The sequence below is a fragment of the Manacus vitellinus genome, unplaced genomic scaffold (genome assembly GCF_001715985.3).
Source record: "Manacus vitellinus isolate BGI_N305 unplaced genomic scaffold, ASM171598v3 scaffold_53_pilon, whole genome shotgun sequence".
In the NCBI taxonomy this organism is placed as follows: Eukaryota; Metazoa; Chordata; class Aves; order Passeriformes; family Pipridae; genus Manacus; species Manacus vitellinus.
The window spans coordinates 1969483-1988728 of NW_021940637.1; the positions used below are offsets into that span (position 1 = coordinate 1969483).

The 19246-nt window shown below is 40.7% G+C and overlaps 1 protein-coding gene across 1 annotated transcript in view; it reads left to right on the forward strand.

Annotated features, from left to right (window-relative positions):
* Positions 1 to 19246, forward strand: part of HERC1 (HECT and RLD domain containing E3 ubiquitin protein ligase family member 1) — a 93206-nt gene that overhangs the window by 44886 nt on the left and 29074 nt on the right. The window contains exons 28-46 of the mRNA XM_029963143.1: positions 1811 to 2082; positions 2409 to 2624; positions 2710 to 2830; positions 3779 to 4016; positions 4936 to 5129; positions 6282 to 6437; positions 6656 to 6762; positions 6989 to 7099; positions 7181 to 7357; positions 8304 to 8543; positions 8736 to 8819; positions 9275 to 9795; positions 11366 to 12141; positions 12908 to 13106; positions 14040 to 14200; positions 15680 to 15796; positions 15981 to 16212; positions 17379 to 17503; positions 17755 to 17975. Of these exons, the coding sequence (XP_029819003.1) occupies positions 1811 to 2082; positions 2409 to 2624; positions 2710 to 2830; positions 3779 to 4016; positions 4936 to 5129; positions 6282 to 6437; positions 6656 to 6762; positions 6989 to 7099; positions 7181 to 7357; positions 8304 to 8543; positions 8736 to 8819; positions 9275 to 9795; positions 11366 to 12141; positions 12908 to 13106; positions 14040 to 14200; positions 15680 to 15796; positions 15981 to 16212; positions 17379 to 17503; positions 17755 to 17975 (4268 nt within the window). The remainder of the gene's footprint in view (positions 1 to 1810; positions 2083 to 2408; positions 2625 to 2709; positions 2831 to 3778; positions 4017 to 4935; positions 5130 to 6281; positions 6438 to 6655; positions 6763 to 6988; positions 7100 to 7180; positions 7358 to 8303; positions 8544 to 8735; positions 8820 to 9274; positions 9796 to 11365; positions 12142 to 12907; positions 13107 to 14039; positions 14201 to 15679; positions 15797 to 15980; positions 16213 to 17378; positions 17504 to 17754; positions 17976 to 19246) is intronic.

The following is a 19246-nucleotide window of genomic DNA, read 5'->3' on the forward strand; positions in this document are numbered from 1 at the left end:
GTGTTGCTGTGTTACATAAAGCAGCAGAGATTAGGAAATTAGATTGCACTTTGAAAAGTAGTGTTTAAGCTTAATCTTTGCATTATCCCAAATAAATTTGAGGCTGTATATTTTTGTCAAACACCTTGTATGACCTAAGTACTGTGATGGTTCTTTCTGAAGCCATTGCAATTGTTTAGTAGCAAGTGTAAGGGATACCTTGCAAATGCACATAAACACTGTTTACAGAAAAGGAAATGGAATGTCAGCTGTTTTTCCTAATTCATAGCCCTGACAATTAAATTTTTGGCAACTAAGTGGGGATTTGCTACCTAGTTTACAAAAGAGAAGCAGAATTGCACAGTATTTTGAATTTGTAAGTTGTGTAGTGATGCAAATTGTGAGCTGCAGGTGCAACCTTGTTGGCAGAATAACAGCATACTGCCTTTACTTCAGCAAAGAAATGACGTCAGTGGTTGCCAGGAGAGTTATCCTGAGTTCCAACCTGTGTGTCTGTCTTTCCTTGTCCCTCTGAGCAGCTGCTGCAGGTAGACAGGAGGTCCAGAAATGAGGATCCAGCTGTTGCCCTTGGAACTCAGCCTTACTGAGGAAAGAAAGCGTTGAACAGATGGATTGCTGTGAATTTGTGGGACTTCTTCCTGAAAATGGCTCTTTTAGTAATGTTTGAGGCTGATACCCTGCAGAAAGATTTTTAAAACCCAAAGTAATACAGATTTGTATGAGCCCTTTGAATGGGTTGTGATTCTCCAAATTTTATCTGCAACTCATTGTGCATAAGATAGATTAATAGATTAATATTTAAAAATTATTCATAGATTATTTAAGATAATCCGAGCTAAAATTTCAAAGTGACTTTAAACATAGATTAGGTTACCACAAAGGTCTCCTTACACTTCCTGTCTTCACAGAGGGAAAGTTCTTCTGAGCAGGGTCTGCCCTCTTGGAACACCTTGCACAGGTCCAAGTTGGCCAAGAGCATTTACAAAAATAAAATACTGCCTGCTGTCCATGGGTTGGCTGCTAATGAACTTATGGCCTGAGTGACATGGCCCTCATTGGTGCCAGGGTGTGGGTTCAGCAAAACTCTTTTGGAAATGAGGTCCAACCAGTGCTGCAGACTGATGGCTGGTGCTCATTTGGAGGCTATTTGTTAGTGATGGTGGTAAAGTTTCAGTGTATTGACAGAGGAAACACTGGAAAATAGACTTGTGAAATGGCCAGCTGACAAATATACAGATCTAGTACTTGCTGGAGATAGTATTTAATATACATGTGTCTCTCTTGAGTCAAAGTAAATGTTCTCTGTTAGTCTAAAATACTTTCTGTTCCACCTGCAATCATGATTTCTGTAAATATTTCATCCAAAATAACATTGCTTTTTCCAAACCATGAAATACAGTGGCTTGATTAAAACCAAAACTATTCTTGCTCTATATAATAAATATCCAAGTGCATAATTTCTGTTTTAGCAAATCTTTTCTTTACTATTTTGTCATTTAGCTGCAGAGCATTTTATTCAGTGTTCTAGCTTTAAGCTGAGCAGTTTGAGTGGCTTTTGCCTTTTTGTTTTCTCACTTGGCACCATGTTGCAATACTGCTTAACATAGAAAAGAAATACAGCCTTTTCTTTAGGGAAATTGCTGTAAATTTAAATCAAGTGTTTTGCTCTAAGTTGCTTTAATGCATGGTATAATTAACATGAATATTCATTTTCCACCTGTATGAATAGCAGCAGTTCAGTCTTTACCTACTGCCAGAATGTGTTACCTGGTGAGTGGGAATTGAGAGACTTCCCTGTGTGTGTCTTTAGGAGCAATTCACAGCCAGGTGGAATCTCTGAGTGACTCCTGGGTCCGACTGAAGCACAGCAGGGACTGGTTGTACACGTCCTCCTACTCGTTCGTGGAGTCCGACTTCGATCTCTCAAGATCCCTCGGGGTTCATACTTTGATTGAAAATGTTGTCAGCTTTGTGAGTGGAGACGTGGGGAACTCCCCAGGATTTAAGGAGCCAGAGGAGAGCATGTCCACCAGCCCACAGGCATCAATCATTGCAATGGAGCAGCAGCAGCTGAGGGCTGAGGTAGATCTCAGTTTAACAACTCTTCTTGTTCTTTAGACATTATACTCCTTTTAGGGATTTTTTTTTTTCTTGAAACATTGTCCTAATTCCAACTATTAATTACATTTTTCTTTCTTTTCTGTTAAGTATCTTCACTGGAACTGGGAACTTTTTGTAAATAAACTCTAAAACAAAACTGAAAGTATTGCCCTTTTAAAAAAAATTGTGTCAAGAAGAAAGCAGCTGCCTCCTTCATCCTTGCTTAGAGTTGGAGATGATCCAATTTCAGTTTCTAGGGATATTGGCTACTTAATAAATATTGCCTTTTGCCTGCCTTTATTTTTTAGCTTCGTCTGGAAGCCCTTCATCAGATTTTGGTGCTTCTGTCAGGGATGGAGGAAAAAGGCAGTGTGCCACTGATGGGGAGCCGTCAAGTCCCAGGATTTCAGTCTTCTTCATTGCTTACTTCTGTTAGACTCCAGTTCCTTGCTGGCTGCTTTGGTTTGGGCACTGTGGGACATGCAGGTGCCAAAGGAGAGAGTGTAAGGTTGCATCACTACCAGGTATGTACTTCAGGAGTTTCTGCTGTTTCAATAACTGAGTGATAAAAATGCATCAGTCCTTCTAATATTTCTTTATTTGGCCCAGGATGGTATCAGAGCAGCCAAGAGAAGTATTCAAATTGAAATCCAGGTGGCTGTGCACAAAATCTACCAGCAGTTATCTGCTACTTTAGAAAGAGCCCTGCAAGCTAATAAGCATCACATAGGTAAGTGAAACCAAATTTGCAAAATATGTCCTCTGCTATACAGTACAACAGCTTGTGCATTTACCAAAGCAGCCTTTGGTATTAGTGACCAGGATTCACTGAATTATCTGACTTCTTTTCATGAGAGAGAAACTTTTTAACCTTCTTCTGTCTTCATTTTCCTCAAGTGTTACTTAGACCTTCTTATTTTAAGCCTTCTCAGCCTTTCTGTTCCACATACCACAATCTTCCACAGTCACCTGTGACTTTGGGGCTTCAAAGTGATTTTTAGGTTTCTCAGGGATAAGAAAGCAATTTTTTGGAAGAGGTGAGAAATCTCCAGTCTCTTCCTTTGTTGAAGTGAGCTTTCTTTAAACCCAAACCTGAGGGTCAGGGCACCTTGCTTCTTTGGAAAGCCCTTTGTCCTGTCCTATATCCAGATATTGCCACGTGCTTCAGGGATAGCTGAACTCTGCACCTCTTTGTGCCTTTGTACATGCACTGACCAATAGCTTCAGCACTGCAGAGAGCTCTGGAATTTGAATGTGTTGGTGGAACCCAATGGGCATTCTTACCTGAATTGTTTTGCTGTTTCACTTACAATTAAAATGGAACTGAAAGAAATTTCTTGAGAATCCATGTGAAGTACACGTAGAAAATGAAATATTTCACCCAGTTATCCTTCTCTAGAGAGAAGTATCTGGTTTGAGATTTAACCTCAGAACATTTACATCACAAACTAGATCTGCATGATATTCTTCCTGGGGCAGCCTTGACAGAGAGTTACACTGGGTTAAAGGGACTACAGTGGTACATCAGAAAGACTCCCTCAAAGTATCTGACAAAGACTCGCTCTTTCCTTGATAATTTAATTCATTAAATTGTATTTAAAAAATAATTTGCTGTTCTTCTGTCTTAGGGTTCTTACTCTAAGCAGTAATTAATTAGAAACAACTCTTTTAACCCCAGAGGCACAGCAGCGCCTTCTCTTGGTGACGGTCTTTGCTCTCAGCGTGCACTACCAGCCCGTTGACGTGTCCCTGGCCATTTCCACTGGGCTGCTGAACGTGCTGTCCCAGCTGTGTGGCACAGACACCATGCTGGGGCAGCCTCTGCAGCTGCTGCCCAAAACTGGCATCTCTCAGCTCAGCACAGCTCTGAAAGTAGCCAGCACGAGGCTCCTGCAGATCCTCGCCATCACCACGGGGTGAGTGTCAGATGGTCCCTTGCTTTTGGAAAACTTAATTGTTAAGCTCTTCAGCACCCTTTAAAAATAACCTTTCTTTAGCTCAATGAATGTTGCTCTGGAGTATGTGAGTGAAGGGCAGAACAAAAAGAGTAGTCACATTATTCATAGGAAAGATGCACATAAGGCTTATAAGTATATTTAAATAGTGAGTGTTTGGACCAGAATAGTTACAACTCTGTGGTCTGTGAACACTGTATTTCAGTAGTCCCCATTTTGCTAGTTCAGCTTTGTGTGTAGATGTGCTCAGTTGATGTGGTAAGACTTTCTGTTGGTGTGTAAAGGCAATACCAATAACATGGTAGGAGTTCTTCAGAGCAGTGCACTGTGCTGCTTTTCAGAATATGAAATAATTTGCTGAGGAACAGTGGCCTCTGCTAGACCATGGAACAGAATGCAAAGTCCTATCAATACTTAAATATTTAGTTTAACTCAGTACACACCAGTGGAGAAAGAATTTTCTATTTGGGGCAAGACTATTATTTGATATTCTGTACATGCATCTTCGTGTCAGTGTTCAAACAACACATTGCATTTACCTGCCAAATGCCTTACATCAAAAACTCCAGTAACCCTAAACCAAAAAAATACCCCAAACTGTGGAAACAACACCTCATCCTTGGAAGTTGCAGTGGAATTATGATTAATTAACAAAGTCATTCTTTTTCCTCTAGGAAGTACTGCAAATGTATCCTTTGACTCCAAAGCTTAGACAGTTTTAGTTTAATTAGATATTAGTTTTAATGTGTTTTAAAAGGGTTGAAAAAAGTAATAATCCAAGCCTATGGTGGAGGGTGGGGAAAAGTAACCTGCTGCAATTATTGTTCCTTGGATCAGCTCTCAAATACTCTTCTTTTTACTTTTTTGTGTGTCTGTTCAGAACCTATGCTGATAAACTGAGCCCAAAGGTGGTCCAGTCTTTGCTGGATTTATTATGCAGCCAGCTGAAGAACTTGTTATCTCAAGCTGGTGTGATGCTTATGGCTTCCTTTGGAGAAGGGGAAGGGGAGGAAGATGAAGTGGAATCAAAAAAGGCAGATTCAAATGGGGATAATGAGAAGAGAGACTTCAGAGGTAAATATTTTGCATAATTTCTGTTACAGTTCTAAAATACCAGAAAGCATAATAGAAGAAGCCACTGAATGCTCATCAAGTCCTCATCAGCTCTACTGTGTTTTGATTTTTGTTGGGTCATTTTTAACTCTGTAAATTAGATTCGAGTCATCAAATAATTTAGTGCTCTGCTCAGATTTATAAAGAATTGATGCATAAAGTGATGTAAGGATGCTAGCAGGCTGAGAATAAGAATTGCTCCTTCTGGTTTGGAATTAGGAAGAGAGTATAGTTTCCCTTGAACAATGATTTGGTGGTAGTGTTTTTCGTATATGTGGTCATAGGAATTTATCTGGATTTCAAACTACAAATAAGTGTAGCTTTATTCAGGAAATTGTTGTATTTAAGCAGTTTTGCAGTTTGAGTGAATGGCAAGAGGGTGACACTACTCTGTGATATGAAAAAATCTGCAGGAAAAGATTTTCTGAAATATTAAAATCTTCACATTGTTTGCAGTCCTTAATGAACACTCTTATTTTCTGTGGAAATTATGGGTTTGAAGAATTATCAATTGTAGCTTGGTTTTAGGTGTACATATGTTTTTGTTTGTGCTTATAATGGTCTTCACTTGTTAATTCATCAGCCATCGCATTATTTATAAGGTAATTAATCACAAAATAGGATATGAGGTCTTTCCAGAGACATTTTCATGTTAGAACTTCCTTGGAATACCTATCAGTGTGGGAAGAAGTTCAGTGTTTTGCATCAAAACCACTTTGCCTGACTGCCCTACTGGGTGGGGAGGCAGGAGAGCTGGGAGTGATGTTCAGCCTTATGAGAAGGGGTGGTTGCATGGAAGATGTTTTAATTTTGTCCTCCTCCACTTTTCATTGGCAATAAATTAAATTATTCTTCCCCAAAGTGAGTCTTATTTGCCCATGAGGGTAAAAAAATGGCTGTCTTGCTCCTTTGCCTTGAGGCATGAACTTTTAGTCTTATTTTCTGTCACTGTCTTGCTGAGGAGCAGAAGTGAGAGCACAGCTTGGTGGGCACCTGTCAGCCAGCCACCATGGAATAACTGAGCATTGCATTTTTACCTACAGAACAGTAGCAGGACTGCCAGTTGAGTTGCAATATTAAGATGTAATGAAAATTTTTCGTTTCCCTTCCTAGCTGCCCTGCGAAAGCAACACGCAGCAGAACTGCACCTGGGAGACTTCCTTGTTTTCCTGCGTAGAGTCGTGTCTTCAAAAGCAATTCAGTCCAAAATGGCATCTCCCAAGTGGACAGAAGTACTCCTGAACATTGCTTCTCAGAAGTGTTGCTCAGGTATGACCTGGTCAAAACGTGCTCAGTGGGTACTTGCGTTTCCGTGGGGCAGTTCCAGCAATGAAGCCCTGTTAGAACGTGGTACACAGGGAACAATCAGAACTAGCTGGAGTAGATGTGCACAGGAGTTACACTTTGGGGCACTGGTAGGGTGTAGCCAGGTGCAGGCCTGATGCAGAGGACTCTTCCAGGTTATTGACCTGTTGTTCCATCTTCAGGAGTTCCCTTGGTTGGCAACCTGAGGACCAGACTGCTGGCGCTTCACGTGCTGGAAGCTGTGTTACCTGCGTGTGAATCTGGCGTTGAAGATGATCAGATGGCTCAGGTCTTTATATTTTGTTATAAACCTTTACACCTCTTTCTTCTAGAAGTCTCATTAAACTTATGAACATTTCCTAAGTTTGTTCAAAATCCAGTCTAGTGAGGCTCAATGTAGATTTTTGTTAATCCAAGAGCACTAAATATTTAGACGTTTGTAAAGTAAAACAATATAATGCTCCTTGTCCTCATCTGGGAGTTAAAATGATCTGAATTCTGTTCCAATACACCAGGTTGTTGAGAGATTGTTCTCACTTCTGTCTGACTGCATGTGGGAGACTCCAATAGCTCAGGCCAAACATGCTATCCAAATCAAGGAGAAAGAGCAGGAAATGAAGCTGCAGGTAACGATGCTTGTACTTTGTCTCGTGACTGAATGCTCCTGAATCACATTGACCACAAGTGTTTTGTCCTGTTTTTGGTAGAAGCAAGGAGAGTCTGAAGATGAGGATGAGAATCTTCCCATACAAGAGGTGTCCTTTGATCCTGAGAAAGCTCAGTGCTGCATAGTGGAGAATGGGCAGATTCTGACTCATGGAAGTGGAGGCAAAGGATATGGTTTAGCATCCACTGGAGTCACTTCTGGGTGTTACCAGTGGAAGGTGGGTTGCACAAAAGTGCATTTCTTAACTTCTCTCACTTGGATTTGGAAATATGCTATGATTTGTTAACAGCAGGTGTTTTTTCCCTTATGACAACACCCTTGAGTAAATGGCAGTGTTACGTTTATGGTTGGACTCTGATCTTAAGGACCTTCTCCAATCTAAATCATTCTATGATTTTATGATTTTTCAGTCCAAAGGGAAGAGTTTGTGGCTGCTTTTGAGTGCTGCTATTTGGGTATTTCAGTACACAGGTTGGAGAGTGTCAGTGTGTGTTGTGTGTTTGTAGAGGGTGATGGTACTTGTCCCTAAGATCCACAGTCAGCACGAGTGTGCCTGGTTTTGCAAAAGTTACCTGCTGAAATATGTATATTTTGAATTTTTTTTTCTGTAGAAAAACACTTCACAAAACATTGTTTTCTTGCAAAAAGACACATCAGCCTGACTGGCAAGAACAGTGTTTTAATACACCATCTGGAGTGATTTTAATTTTTTAGGAATACAGATACATACACACTTGTGATCCTTGTTAGTACTGCATTTGAGCATAACACTTGTACTTTTTTTCCCCACTTGAATCTGTGAACATGAGATGAAAAACTTATTTCTTTCTGTAATATTATTTTAGCACTTGTAGCCCAACTTGTGTGTGTGTGTGTTTTGAGTCCAGAAACGCCCCCCCCCAACTTCTTTGTGTATTTACATATAGTTTTCTTCATTACTAGTACATTAAGCTTAAATGACTTGTCAGTGACTGACCTTATACCCAAGATGTCATTTTAGAACTGGAGCATGATTTCACCTTATAAACTTATAATATTTTTATTATTAAAAGCTTCTGAGAGAAACAGAAGTATACATACCGATGAGCAAGGAAAATTTTCGTTGCTTCAGTGTGTTCAAGTGCATATTCTTGCATTTTTTCCCTGTTTGTTTTGCCTGCCAGTTCTACATTGTGAAGGAGAATCGAGGCAATGAGGGCACATGTGTGGGGGTTTCCCGCTGGCCGGTCCATGACTTCAACCATCGCACCACCTCGGATATGTGGCTCTACAGAGCCTACAGTGGCAACCTCTACCACAATGGAGAGCAGACTTTGACCCTGTCCAGCTTCACCCAAGGAGATTTTATCACGTGTGTGTTGGATATGGAAGCAAGAACCATTTCCTTTGGGAAAAACGGAGAGGTATTTAACATCAATTGTTTTTTTTTAATTGCATCAGTAATATGACATGGATAGGCATGGTGGTGGTTAAAACTCATGATAGTTTCTGTACTTAAAACCTTTATAATACAGACACAACTTTTTCATGTTTCATATTTTTGCTCGTTAAGTTGTTCTGAGTTGGAGGGGTTTTTGTTTTGGTTTTTTCACTAGGAGCCCAAACTAGCTTTTGAAGATGTGGATGCAGCTGAGTTATACCCTTGTGTTATGTTCTACAGCAGTAATCCAGGAGAGAAGGTAACTTAAATGTGCATGTGCTGATTTTGGCTGGGATAAGTCAGTATTCATCAGAGCAGCTTGTGTGGTGCTGTTTTGGATTTCTGACCAAAACTGTGTTGATAATACAGTGTTTTAACTATTGTAATCTGCTGTAAATTCAAAATGTATTTTATTATTTAGAATTCATTTACAGACTTAATGTTCTGCATGAAAAATTCAGTTCCCCAGAAACCAGGCAGAATGTACTATCAGGATTTCTAGATAGCCTTTTGTGAGAAACCATCAACTGTTGTAATTTCAGCATCCTTGAGTTTGAAGGGCTGGAGGTTTTGATCAGCGTTCAGGTGGATTAGGAAAGCAAAAAGAGGCAATGCTAGTAATTATTTCTATTCAGAAGACTCCTGTATTTATGAAAAGAGCTTATTCAGGTATGTTGAGAAGACAACTTTGACACCATTCCTTCCAACGCGCAGGTGAAAATCTGCGACATGCAGATGCGAGGGACGCCCAGAGACCTGCTGCCTGGGGACCCCATCTGCAGTCCCGTGGCTGCAGTGCTGGCAGAGGCCACCATCCAGCTGATCCGTATCCTGCACCGCACAGACCGCTGGACACACTGCATCAACAAAAAGATGATGGAAAGGCTGAACAAAATCAAAACCTGCCTTAAAGAAGCAGGGCAAAAGCTCAAGAAAAGCCGCTCGGTTCAAAGCCGGGAAGAGAGCGAGGTGAGAGAGGAGAAGGAGAACAAGGAGGAGGAGAAAGGCAAGCACGGGCGGCACGGCCTGGCCGAGCTGTCGGAGCTGCAGCTGAAGATGCTGTGTGCGGAGGTGTGGCCCGTGCTGGCCGTCATCGGAGGGGTGGACGCCGGGCTCAGGGTCGGAGGGCGCTGCGTGCACAAGCAAACTGGCCGGCACGCCACCCTGCTGGGGGTGGTCAAGGAAGGCAGCACCTCTGCCAAGGTGCAGTGGGATGAAGCAGAGATCACCATCAGGTATGTGCATTTCCTGCGCTTTTCAGCCCAGTGGTGCTTGGAAATCTTCAGAAGTAACAATTCGTCTCGTGTTAGAGTCATGCTGAACAGTTATTGTACATTTAGACTTCAGCGGTATTGAAGTTAGTGCTGCCTTGAAGTGGGGTTCCTTCAGGGTCTGACCTGCCTTAGAGAGCCCAGGGAGTGCCCCTGTGTTAGGTGTGAGCAGTCTGGAGCTGCTGTTCTGCTGAGGATGGTGAGGGCCAGGGAGGAGGCTGGAGGGAGATACCCCCTTTTCCCCTTCTAAGGGAAGGAAACTCCAAAACGAAGCCAGTGGCTTCTCTGGGCTCTCTGGTGCTCTCACAGGACTTGCCTGTGGTTTTGTATGGAAAGATTTGATTCATTTAATTTCTTAAACTACTTTTGCCTGTAGCTGAACCACAACCTTGTGGAGAAATTGAACACTAATTATTTTATATTTTTTTTTTTTACTACCAGTAAAAAAAAAAATTACATTTTGAAATAGCTCGGGTCAGTTTGCCTCCTGGAGCTGTTGCAGCATTGTGTCTGTTTTGTCTTTGCAAAGGCCGTTGTCACTTTAACTAAATATACTGAAGTGCAATTGATTTAGTTCCAGATATAAATTCTTTCAAATACGCCCATGTGACAGTATAGCTTTAAAGTAAGTGTGCCCTTAAAATAACTTGAACCATGATTTGAGTGAAGTGGTACAGCACTTGAACTTGATGTAAGGTATTGAGTTAAGTTCAGAGTGTACCTTCTTCATTAAAACCAGGCTAAAGCTTGCTTTCATTTTGAGCTAGAAGTTTATATTGTGAGATGGGAAAACATTTTGGGATAATAAAAGGAAGATTTAAAAGTCATTTATCTGCTGGATATGTGGAAAATACAAGACGCATGGAAATATGGACTGGTGAATTTTTGTCCTGCTTCAAGTGAAAATTAGTCAAGTGTAACAGTCCTAAATATCACCAGAAGATACCAGTGAATGTAGATGACAGATAGACCTCTGTGTCTATTGGGTTTTCTGATCTGTGTTTTTAAAATCACTGCCCTCACCAGGTAATCTGTACTGACATACCAGAGACAGAATTATCATAAGCTGTCAGTAGTGTGGTCATGAATACTTGAACAGGAACATGAGGTCCATCAAAGCTTTTCCTTCATGTGGAAATTTTTTCCTTTATAAGCTTTTGTATCTATGCACAGATTCAGCTCAGGTATGATGATAAAATTTGGCTTAAGGTAGTTTTTCTTAGTAGAAGCCTGTTACATACCTCTAAATAATCTAGCCAAAGCCTGTGTCAGCACAGAATTGAGAGCTTCTGTGGGACTTCTGGGTTTCAATGCTTATTGAAAACTTGTGTATGCTTTGTTGCCTTTGCTTTGAAACCATATCTCCCTGTTTTCTGGTCATAACCTCATTTTCCCCTGTTTGCATTTGATTTTTAGAATCGGTTTATTTTATCAGATATATTTTACATCTTACTTTGCCTACATTATTTCCTGTACTTTCCTCCTGTCTCTCCCTCACTTGCTTTTTCCTGTGTCATTCTGATCTTTATTAAAGCTTCCCAACTTTTTGGTCGCCTAGTGATACCCCACTGTATAATCTGGAGCCCTGTGAACCACTGCCTTTTGATGTTGCAAGATTCCGTGGGCTGACAGCTACTGTGTTGCTGGACCTTACCTATCTGACTGGCATTCATGAAGACATGGGCAAGCAAAGCACCAAGAGACACGAGAAAAAACACAGACATGAGTCTGAAGATAAAGGGGAAGCAGACCAGAAGGCGGAGGGTGATGCTGGATCAGACACACGCTTAGGACCAAGCGCTGACGAGAGCAAAGGACATGGTGCTACAAGCTCCAAGTCAGACAATGAAATTGTTTCCTTTTCTCTAGAACCTTCGACACTAGGTATGGAATCCCAGCACCAGCCTGGGGAAGGAAGAAAAAAGAATCACGAACACAGTCCAAGAAGTCACGACATAGTGCAGTCGGAAATCAGGGCTGTGCAGCTGTCCTACCTTTACCTGGGGGCCATGAAGTCCCTTAGTGTTCTCCTGAGCTGCAGTAAGTACGCTGAGCTGCTGCTGATACCAAAAGTGCTGGCAGAAAACGGGCACAACTCGGACTGTGCCAGTTCCCCAGTGGTCCATGAAGATGTGGAGATGAGGGCTGCCCTGCAGTTCCTCATGAGGCACATGGTCAAACGGGCAGTCATGCGGTCGCCCATCAAGAGAGCCCTGGGGCTGGCAGACCTGGAACGGGCACAAGCCATGATCTACAAGTTAGTGGTTCATGGGCTGCTGGAGGACCAGTTTGGTGGCAGACTTAAACCAGGTACATTTTCAAAATCATGGAGTATAGGGCTACATTGATTTTTTTTTTTTAATTTATATTATAATTATTAGCAACAATGATAATACAAATAACATAGTCTTGTAATTTTGTAGTGGTTATGCTTTGGAGGAGTCTTAATTGGACAGAGAAATTTTGCAAAACAGTTTTACTGTTTTATAAACATAATACTGACTTTTTTGCCTTTTCTCAAATTCCTTATTAAAATAAATAGTGAATGTATATCAGTCAATCAGAAATATAGGAGTTTCTAATTTGTCTTTAATACTTTTTAAAAATGAACAGTTCTGTATATACTTATCAGAAGGATTTGCACTCCTTCTAAACCAACAAAAAAACCCTGTTAAAAAAATGTTACTCAGACAGCTGAGATAAAGATAGCTTTATAGTTAATCAGCTCTGTTTCCATGCCTAGGACCTCTTCCCTTTTGCCTGTTTTGAGAATAATCCTGGCTGTTACAACCATGAATCTAAATATCATAAGATCTGGTGGAAGTAAATGTCTTGTTTGCTGTTTACCTTGTGTTGATGTCAAAAAAGCAAGAGCTCAATGGCTGATTTTTCCATCAGTCCATGAGTTACTGGCAGCAGAAGTACTTGTATGGGGTGTATTTCTGCACACCCCCTTCTCTGGGGAGAATTTTGAATAATCAGAGTTATTTTTGAAAGTTGGATGTCTAGCCCTGACTACTGTTTTGCTCTACAGCATTATATTAATGTTGCTGTAACGTCCTCTTTTCTGTTGCAGAAGTGGAGCAACAAGTAGAAGAAGGTGATCAGTCTCAGCAAGCCCAGACTCCAGTTACAACCAGCCCTTCTGCTTCCAGCACAACATCTTTCATGAGTAGCTCCCTGGAGGATACAACCACTGCTACTACTCCAGTGACTGATACAGAAACAGTTCCAGCTTCAGAATCACCTGGGGTTATGCCTCTCAGTCTTCTTAGGTAAAATACCCTATCAGCATGTAGGATTTTGTGGGTGTAGGGAACCAGTTGTGTGGTTTATATACAATACATGTCTTTAGATAAGCCTTTGAAAATGCTAATGTTTGTATTTACTGTCAAGAACTGCCTCTGCAGAGTTTAATTAGTTACTTTGCTTTGCAGGCTTTGTGTTACTAGAAATAAAAAGCTGTTAAGCTTTTACTCTGCACTGTATGTATATGTAGGATCTGAGTTCTTCAGGAAGGAGAAAATACCTTCCTTAAGTTGTCCTTTAGTTCTCTTGTTTATTTGGTACAGTTTAAATCATAGATCTCTGAAATTCTGTATTGTTAACAAATGTTTGTTGATTCTCAAACCAGAGTAGATTTTAGTTGGTAGGTAACATCCTGTAAGCTAAGGCATTGTTTCATCTTACCTCACTTACTGAAATGGAAGATAAACCTGGTTAATCTGCAGAGGCTATTTGTGATGTAGAACAAAGTCTGCTTTACATTGCATAGAGTCCTGTTCTAAGTTTATTAATTCTTAGAGGTTTTGCAGATATAATTTGATAAAAACCAGAACAATGTCTTTGTACCAGGACAGTGAAAATAAAATATTCACCTGATCTATTACTCTGCCTGAGTTCTGAACAAACTGGGGAAATGAGAAAAATGTTTACTTATCTTTTATCTCCTAGGACAGCCCTTGGTCTGGCAGGGGATTTTTAGGTGCATACTTAGAATTTATTGTTGCAGGTAAATTGGTAGGAATGAACTGTTCTGACAGGGTTTCTGGGCTTGTCTCCATGTGTGTGTTGTGCTTTACCCTTACAAAACACAATTGCTGTAAGGTAGGATTTGCCAAGTGCACTCCAACTTGATGCATTTCTTGTGTCAGACCTTTTCCAGCATAGCTCTTTTTGACATAAATGTGTATTGTTTTATTTTCAAGGCAAATGTTCTCCAGTTACCCGACTACAACTGTGCTTCCAGCACGACGTGCTCAGACTCCTCCAATATCTTCTTTGCCAACATCTCCTTCAGATGAGGTTGGAAGGAGACAAAGTCTGACTTCCCCTGATTCCCAGTCTGCCAGGCCTGCCAATCGTACAGGTAAACTTAGTGTAGATGGAGATGTGGACAAGTCAGTAAATTGCCAGGAGCTCAGTGACAGGATTGCAAAGATTGAAAACCAACCCAGTTTCTTTTTAAGGCAACCTAACATTCAAAGCATTGTTGAAAACCTTTTGGTGACTATCTTAGCATGAGAAAAATGTAAATTGTCTAGCTGTAGACTTTATCAAGCAAATGAAAGGAGTTTTTGAGAGCTGTGGATTGGATTACAAACTGCATGTATAAAACCAGAATGCAGTATTGTTGGTAATTGCTTCAAAATGTCAGTCTGATTTGGGCTTGCTTCCTTGGTTGTGTGCCACTGTTACATGCACTAATTTTCTAACTTTTGTTAGATCACATACTATGTAGAAAACAAGAATTGGTGTATTTTATGATACATGCACCAGTATAGCTCATTGCAATTAATTATAACTAATGACATAGAAAGGGCTGTCCAACCTTCATGGGGTCCTCATGCTCCTGTCTGAATCTTGTGAAGGGAATGGGAGGCTTCAAAGCAGAAACAGAAACGTGGAATAAATGGAGACAGCAAATTGTTGAGTGAAGTCTTGAGCTTCTGAAGAGCACTAATGAGTGTTGTGGTGCAGAGGAGATAACAACACTAGAAAGAAAATACATATGTATGTGTTTTATTAAATGAGCAAAAGAGTCCAAGGTGAAGTATGTTCTCCAGATTTCATATTCATGCTGAGAAACAGAGTCTGTGCTTTAAAACTCTCGAATGAGAAACTTGTTATTCCTGCTCTTACATCCAAGCTATTAGTTGGGTTTTTTAGCAGTTTCATTTGTTGCATAGCAACTGCTCTACTCCGTTTCATGTCCCCTTTTTTTTTCTTTTCTTAATTATGAGATGACTTGCTTCTAGTCACGATACAGTCTTTACAACAGCGTCTGTTAGTGCTTTGTTGCCTTCACTCATCAGACTTCACTGTTATGGCAAATGATAATGATTAACTGTGGTTTTGGGGAAGTAACTGACCTTTCTAGAGTCTCTCCAAAGACTGTCTGCACAGAAATGTAGCCACCATCTGCAAAGAGATTTTTCAGGTGCATTACCAGCTTAGTTGAGGTCTCTTTCTGCCCCTTGTGAGGAATGTGTATTGGTGTGATCTCATCACATTTGGGAATCCTGATGATTTGGACGAGGATAACTTACCTAGGTTAGCTAAATATAGATCAAATAGATAATCTGATACAGTTTTAAATGAAAATAATAGAAATGTCTTAAAAGAAATAGTTCTTTGACTATCATCAGTACCCTACTTGAGCAGAGGCACAGATAATCTGTTGTCAGTAGCATTACAGAAAGTATCTTAGTTTGTGGAAAAATAATAGAGAGAAAAGTTGAGAGCAGTTATTCCCTTATGTGAAGCTGATGTGTCAAAGTAAGGTCTAGTAAAGTACCACTAAAGAAAGATTTATGCACTTTACATGTAACATTTTCTCTCTTCTAAGCTTTGTCTGATCCAAGCAGCCGACTCTCCACATCCCCTCCTCCTCCTGCCATCGCTGTGCCATTGCTGGAAATGGGGTTCTCCCTCAGGCAAATTGCCAAAGCTATGGAAGCTACAGGTAATCTAGAACTACAGTAGCAGTTCAAACTGAAAAACTGAAAACACATGGAACACTTTTTTCCAATAGAATACTTAATTTTTAAGTTCTGTAACCATTTATGGGGAAAAAATGATTGTGTTTTTTTTTTTAATAACCATCAGTGATAAAATACAGGTCTGAAGTGTGGTTCCCCTGCTTTCAGGTGCCAGAGGAGAAGCAGATGCCCAGAATATCACAGTCCTGGCCATGTGGATGATAGAGCACCCTGGCAATGAAGACGATGAGGAGCCCCAGTCCGAAGGGACTGCGGAGTCCCGGCACGGGACAATTGTCTCTGGCAGTGGTGGGAAGTCTGGTGACCATTGTTATTTGCAGTCTCCAGGTGATATCCCTTCTGCTGATGCCACTGAAATGGAGGAAGGCTTTAGTGAGAGGTAACATGTCATTTTTCTGTCGTTGCTTGTGATGTTCCTGAAACTGGACATCTCACAAGTTCAGTGCTGCTGACAGAGTGTTACTGTGGTGCTGCTTTGGAATTCTGTTACAGCACGAGTAGGAGCAAAGGTGCAATTAAATTAGGTGTACATGGTGAATTTGTTTTCCAGTACTGAGCAAGAATGTAACTAAACATGTTTCCTTCAAAAAAAAAAGAGAAAGGAAGAATGAAAAAAATGAGGGCTTATAATTGCATTTTAACTAAAAGATGGAGTAAGAAAGCAAAACTTCATTGGTTTACTTCTTTCCCTGCAGTTTATACATGAACTGGAATTTTTATACATATTTCTTTTTAAATTAATTCTTGGTTTGTCCAGAGCAGATGAAACTGAATTGAAGTTTACTTTCTCAGTCACCTTCACAACCTTAGAGATAAACTATCTCTTAAAGAAGAAGGTGGTTCTTTTGGGGGGCTTTGGTGGGTTCTTTCTCGTTGCTGTTTTGTTGGGTTTCTTTAAATCCTGGAAGTAGTGGTTACACTTTTAAGTGACCCCTTTCAGGAACCATACCAGCATTTCTGTTAATAGAGAGGATGACTGTTACAAGATACATTTTGAGAACACTTGTTCACATTCCTCAGTCCTACCGAGATAAGTGTTTTTATTCCTCTGTTACTTTGTCCCACATCAGCTGTCAGTTCATGGAGAACTCAGATTCAGTTGGGAGAAATAAAAGAAGCAACAGGTGTTACTAAGTAACTTAAATTTGTGTTTTGCAAAAGGTGTGGGGCAAAAGGGGGATTGACTCAGTGAGCAACAACAGAGATGTTGTTTCAAAAATGAGAAGAAACCTAGTTCAAGCTGTAGTTAACATAGAGATGAGTGCTCTCCCAGAATTTCTGCAGTGCTCAGGCACTATGGAAGGCATCAGATAGGTATTGACATTGCTGCACCTGATTTGTTTGAGGTAAATGTCACAGGCAAACCCACAGTAAATACATGCTCAGTGGGACTGAATATTCTTGAACTCAAAAGTCCTCTTTTTTTCCTTCCATGAAAGAAAGGAAAAATTGCTCCTAAATATGGCTTTGATATTTTTCCTTACTTACGGTATGTGGCTGTTTAAAACTTGGTTTGACTTACCTGTAAATTCCAAATTCTTGTAGCCCTGATAATATGGATCACATGGATAATGCAGCTTCTGCCAGTGGCCCTCCCTCCAGAAGTCGCTCGGCCGTGACACGGAGGCACAAATTCGACCTGGCTGCCCGGACACTGCTGGCACGGGCTGGTAAGTGCCCTCAGAGACACAGCAGGGCTTGGCTGAACCAGGGAGGGAACGGGAGGGGGATTGGCACTCAGCATGAAGTCTAGAAAACTCCTTCTCACATGTGTATCAGTGTGTATTTAAGTGTTTCATGTGGTAATAAGTAGATTATGGTTAGCAGAAGAGTTAAAAAAGAAAGTTGAAAGTACAGCTGTCTCTCTTCTATGTAAAATAAAAGTTCTGCTTTCCTGTTTCTCCTTTTTTTCTCCCTTGAGCGGGACTGTACCGCTCCGTGCAGGCCCACAGGAACCAGAGCCGCCGGGAGGGGATATCACTGCAGCAGGATCCAGGGGCACTTTATGACTTCAACTTGGATGAGGAGCTGGAGATTGACCTTGATGATGAAGCGATGGAAGCCATGTTTGGGCAAGACCTGGCTAGTGATAATGATATTCTGGGAATGTGGATCCCAGAGGTATTGGACTGGCCTACCTGGGTGTGTGTGACTGCAGCGGGGGCTGCTTTAACTTACTGCTTTTTGCATGCTCGTAGTTGTGAATTTGAAGTAACATGTGAAAGCTTATATCCTGTTGGAAGATATGTCTAAATGCCAGCAGTGCTTAAAATCTTTGTGTATTCTGTAGCTTCATTTCTAGATTAAGACTTGTGTTTTCTTGTGTTTCTCGCTCGGCACTTCCCCACCTGTGTAGTTTTTCTTCTCCCTCCCCTTAAAAATGAGAACACAACTAGCATACATTGTGATGTATGTATAGTTGTTCAATTAGAAATCAAGTAGGTGTTTCCAGATGGCTTAGCTGTGTGAGATAACACAGTTCTAAATGCCTCTTCTGCTGCTACTGATCTGTAGCAACATCATTCACACTTAAATCAGTTTTTCTTAATTTAATGGTGTCATGTATTTCATTCTCTGGGAAGGATGTGGTGATAGTCCTCACTGAATTGTTGTGTAGAGCAGTAAAAAACTCTTGAGGTGGAAGAGAAATGTAATACCAACAGTTTGGTAATCTTTGGATTATCTGTGTCAAATTAGACAATCAACCCATAAGACTAAGCTTTCGTCTCCTAATTATGATGTTACCTGACTTCAATATGGAAACAAGTTTCAGTGTGCATTTTTCAGAGCACTTGTTTCACTGAGACACCTCAGTGAAATTACTGTCTTAGGACAGAAATGTAGTTATAGCAAAATGAACTTCATATTGAGGTAAAACTTTGAAATTTGCTGACACAAATACTGGTTGTTGTTGCTCAGTAAACGTAAAATCTGATTGTCTGAAACAACAAAGGGTTCCTTTTCTCTGTTAGATTTAGTTTCAGACTAGTTCTGAGGAGAACCACATAAAGACAGTGTTGAGTGTGAACAGGGTTGTATGTGAAAAGTTATATGTGACAAGAATTTTGAGTCAATCTGAAATCGAATAGGAAACTGTCTCCTCTGAAACTTTACTTCCAAATGTTTTTCCTGTTGTGAGATGGTCTTCTTTTCATTATGTCCAATGAAAGGTAGATAGGAAGATTTAGGGACTGCAGTATCTCTCCTGTGAGGAAAGGCTGAGAAAGCTGGGACTGTTCAGCCTGGGGCAGAGATGACTCAGGGGAGTCATCTTACTAATGTGTCTAAATACCTGCAGGGAGTGTGTAAAGCCAGACTCTTTTCAGTGACAGAAGCAGAGCCAGTGGCACAAACTGAAGCACAGGAAGTTCCCTCTGAGAATAAGGAAACACTTCCTCACTGTGAGAATGTCC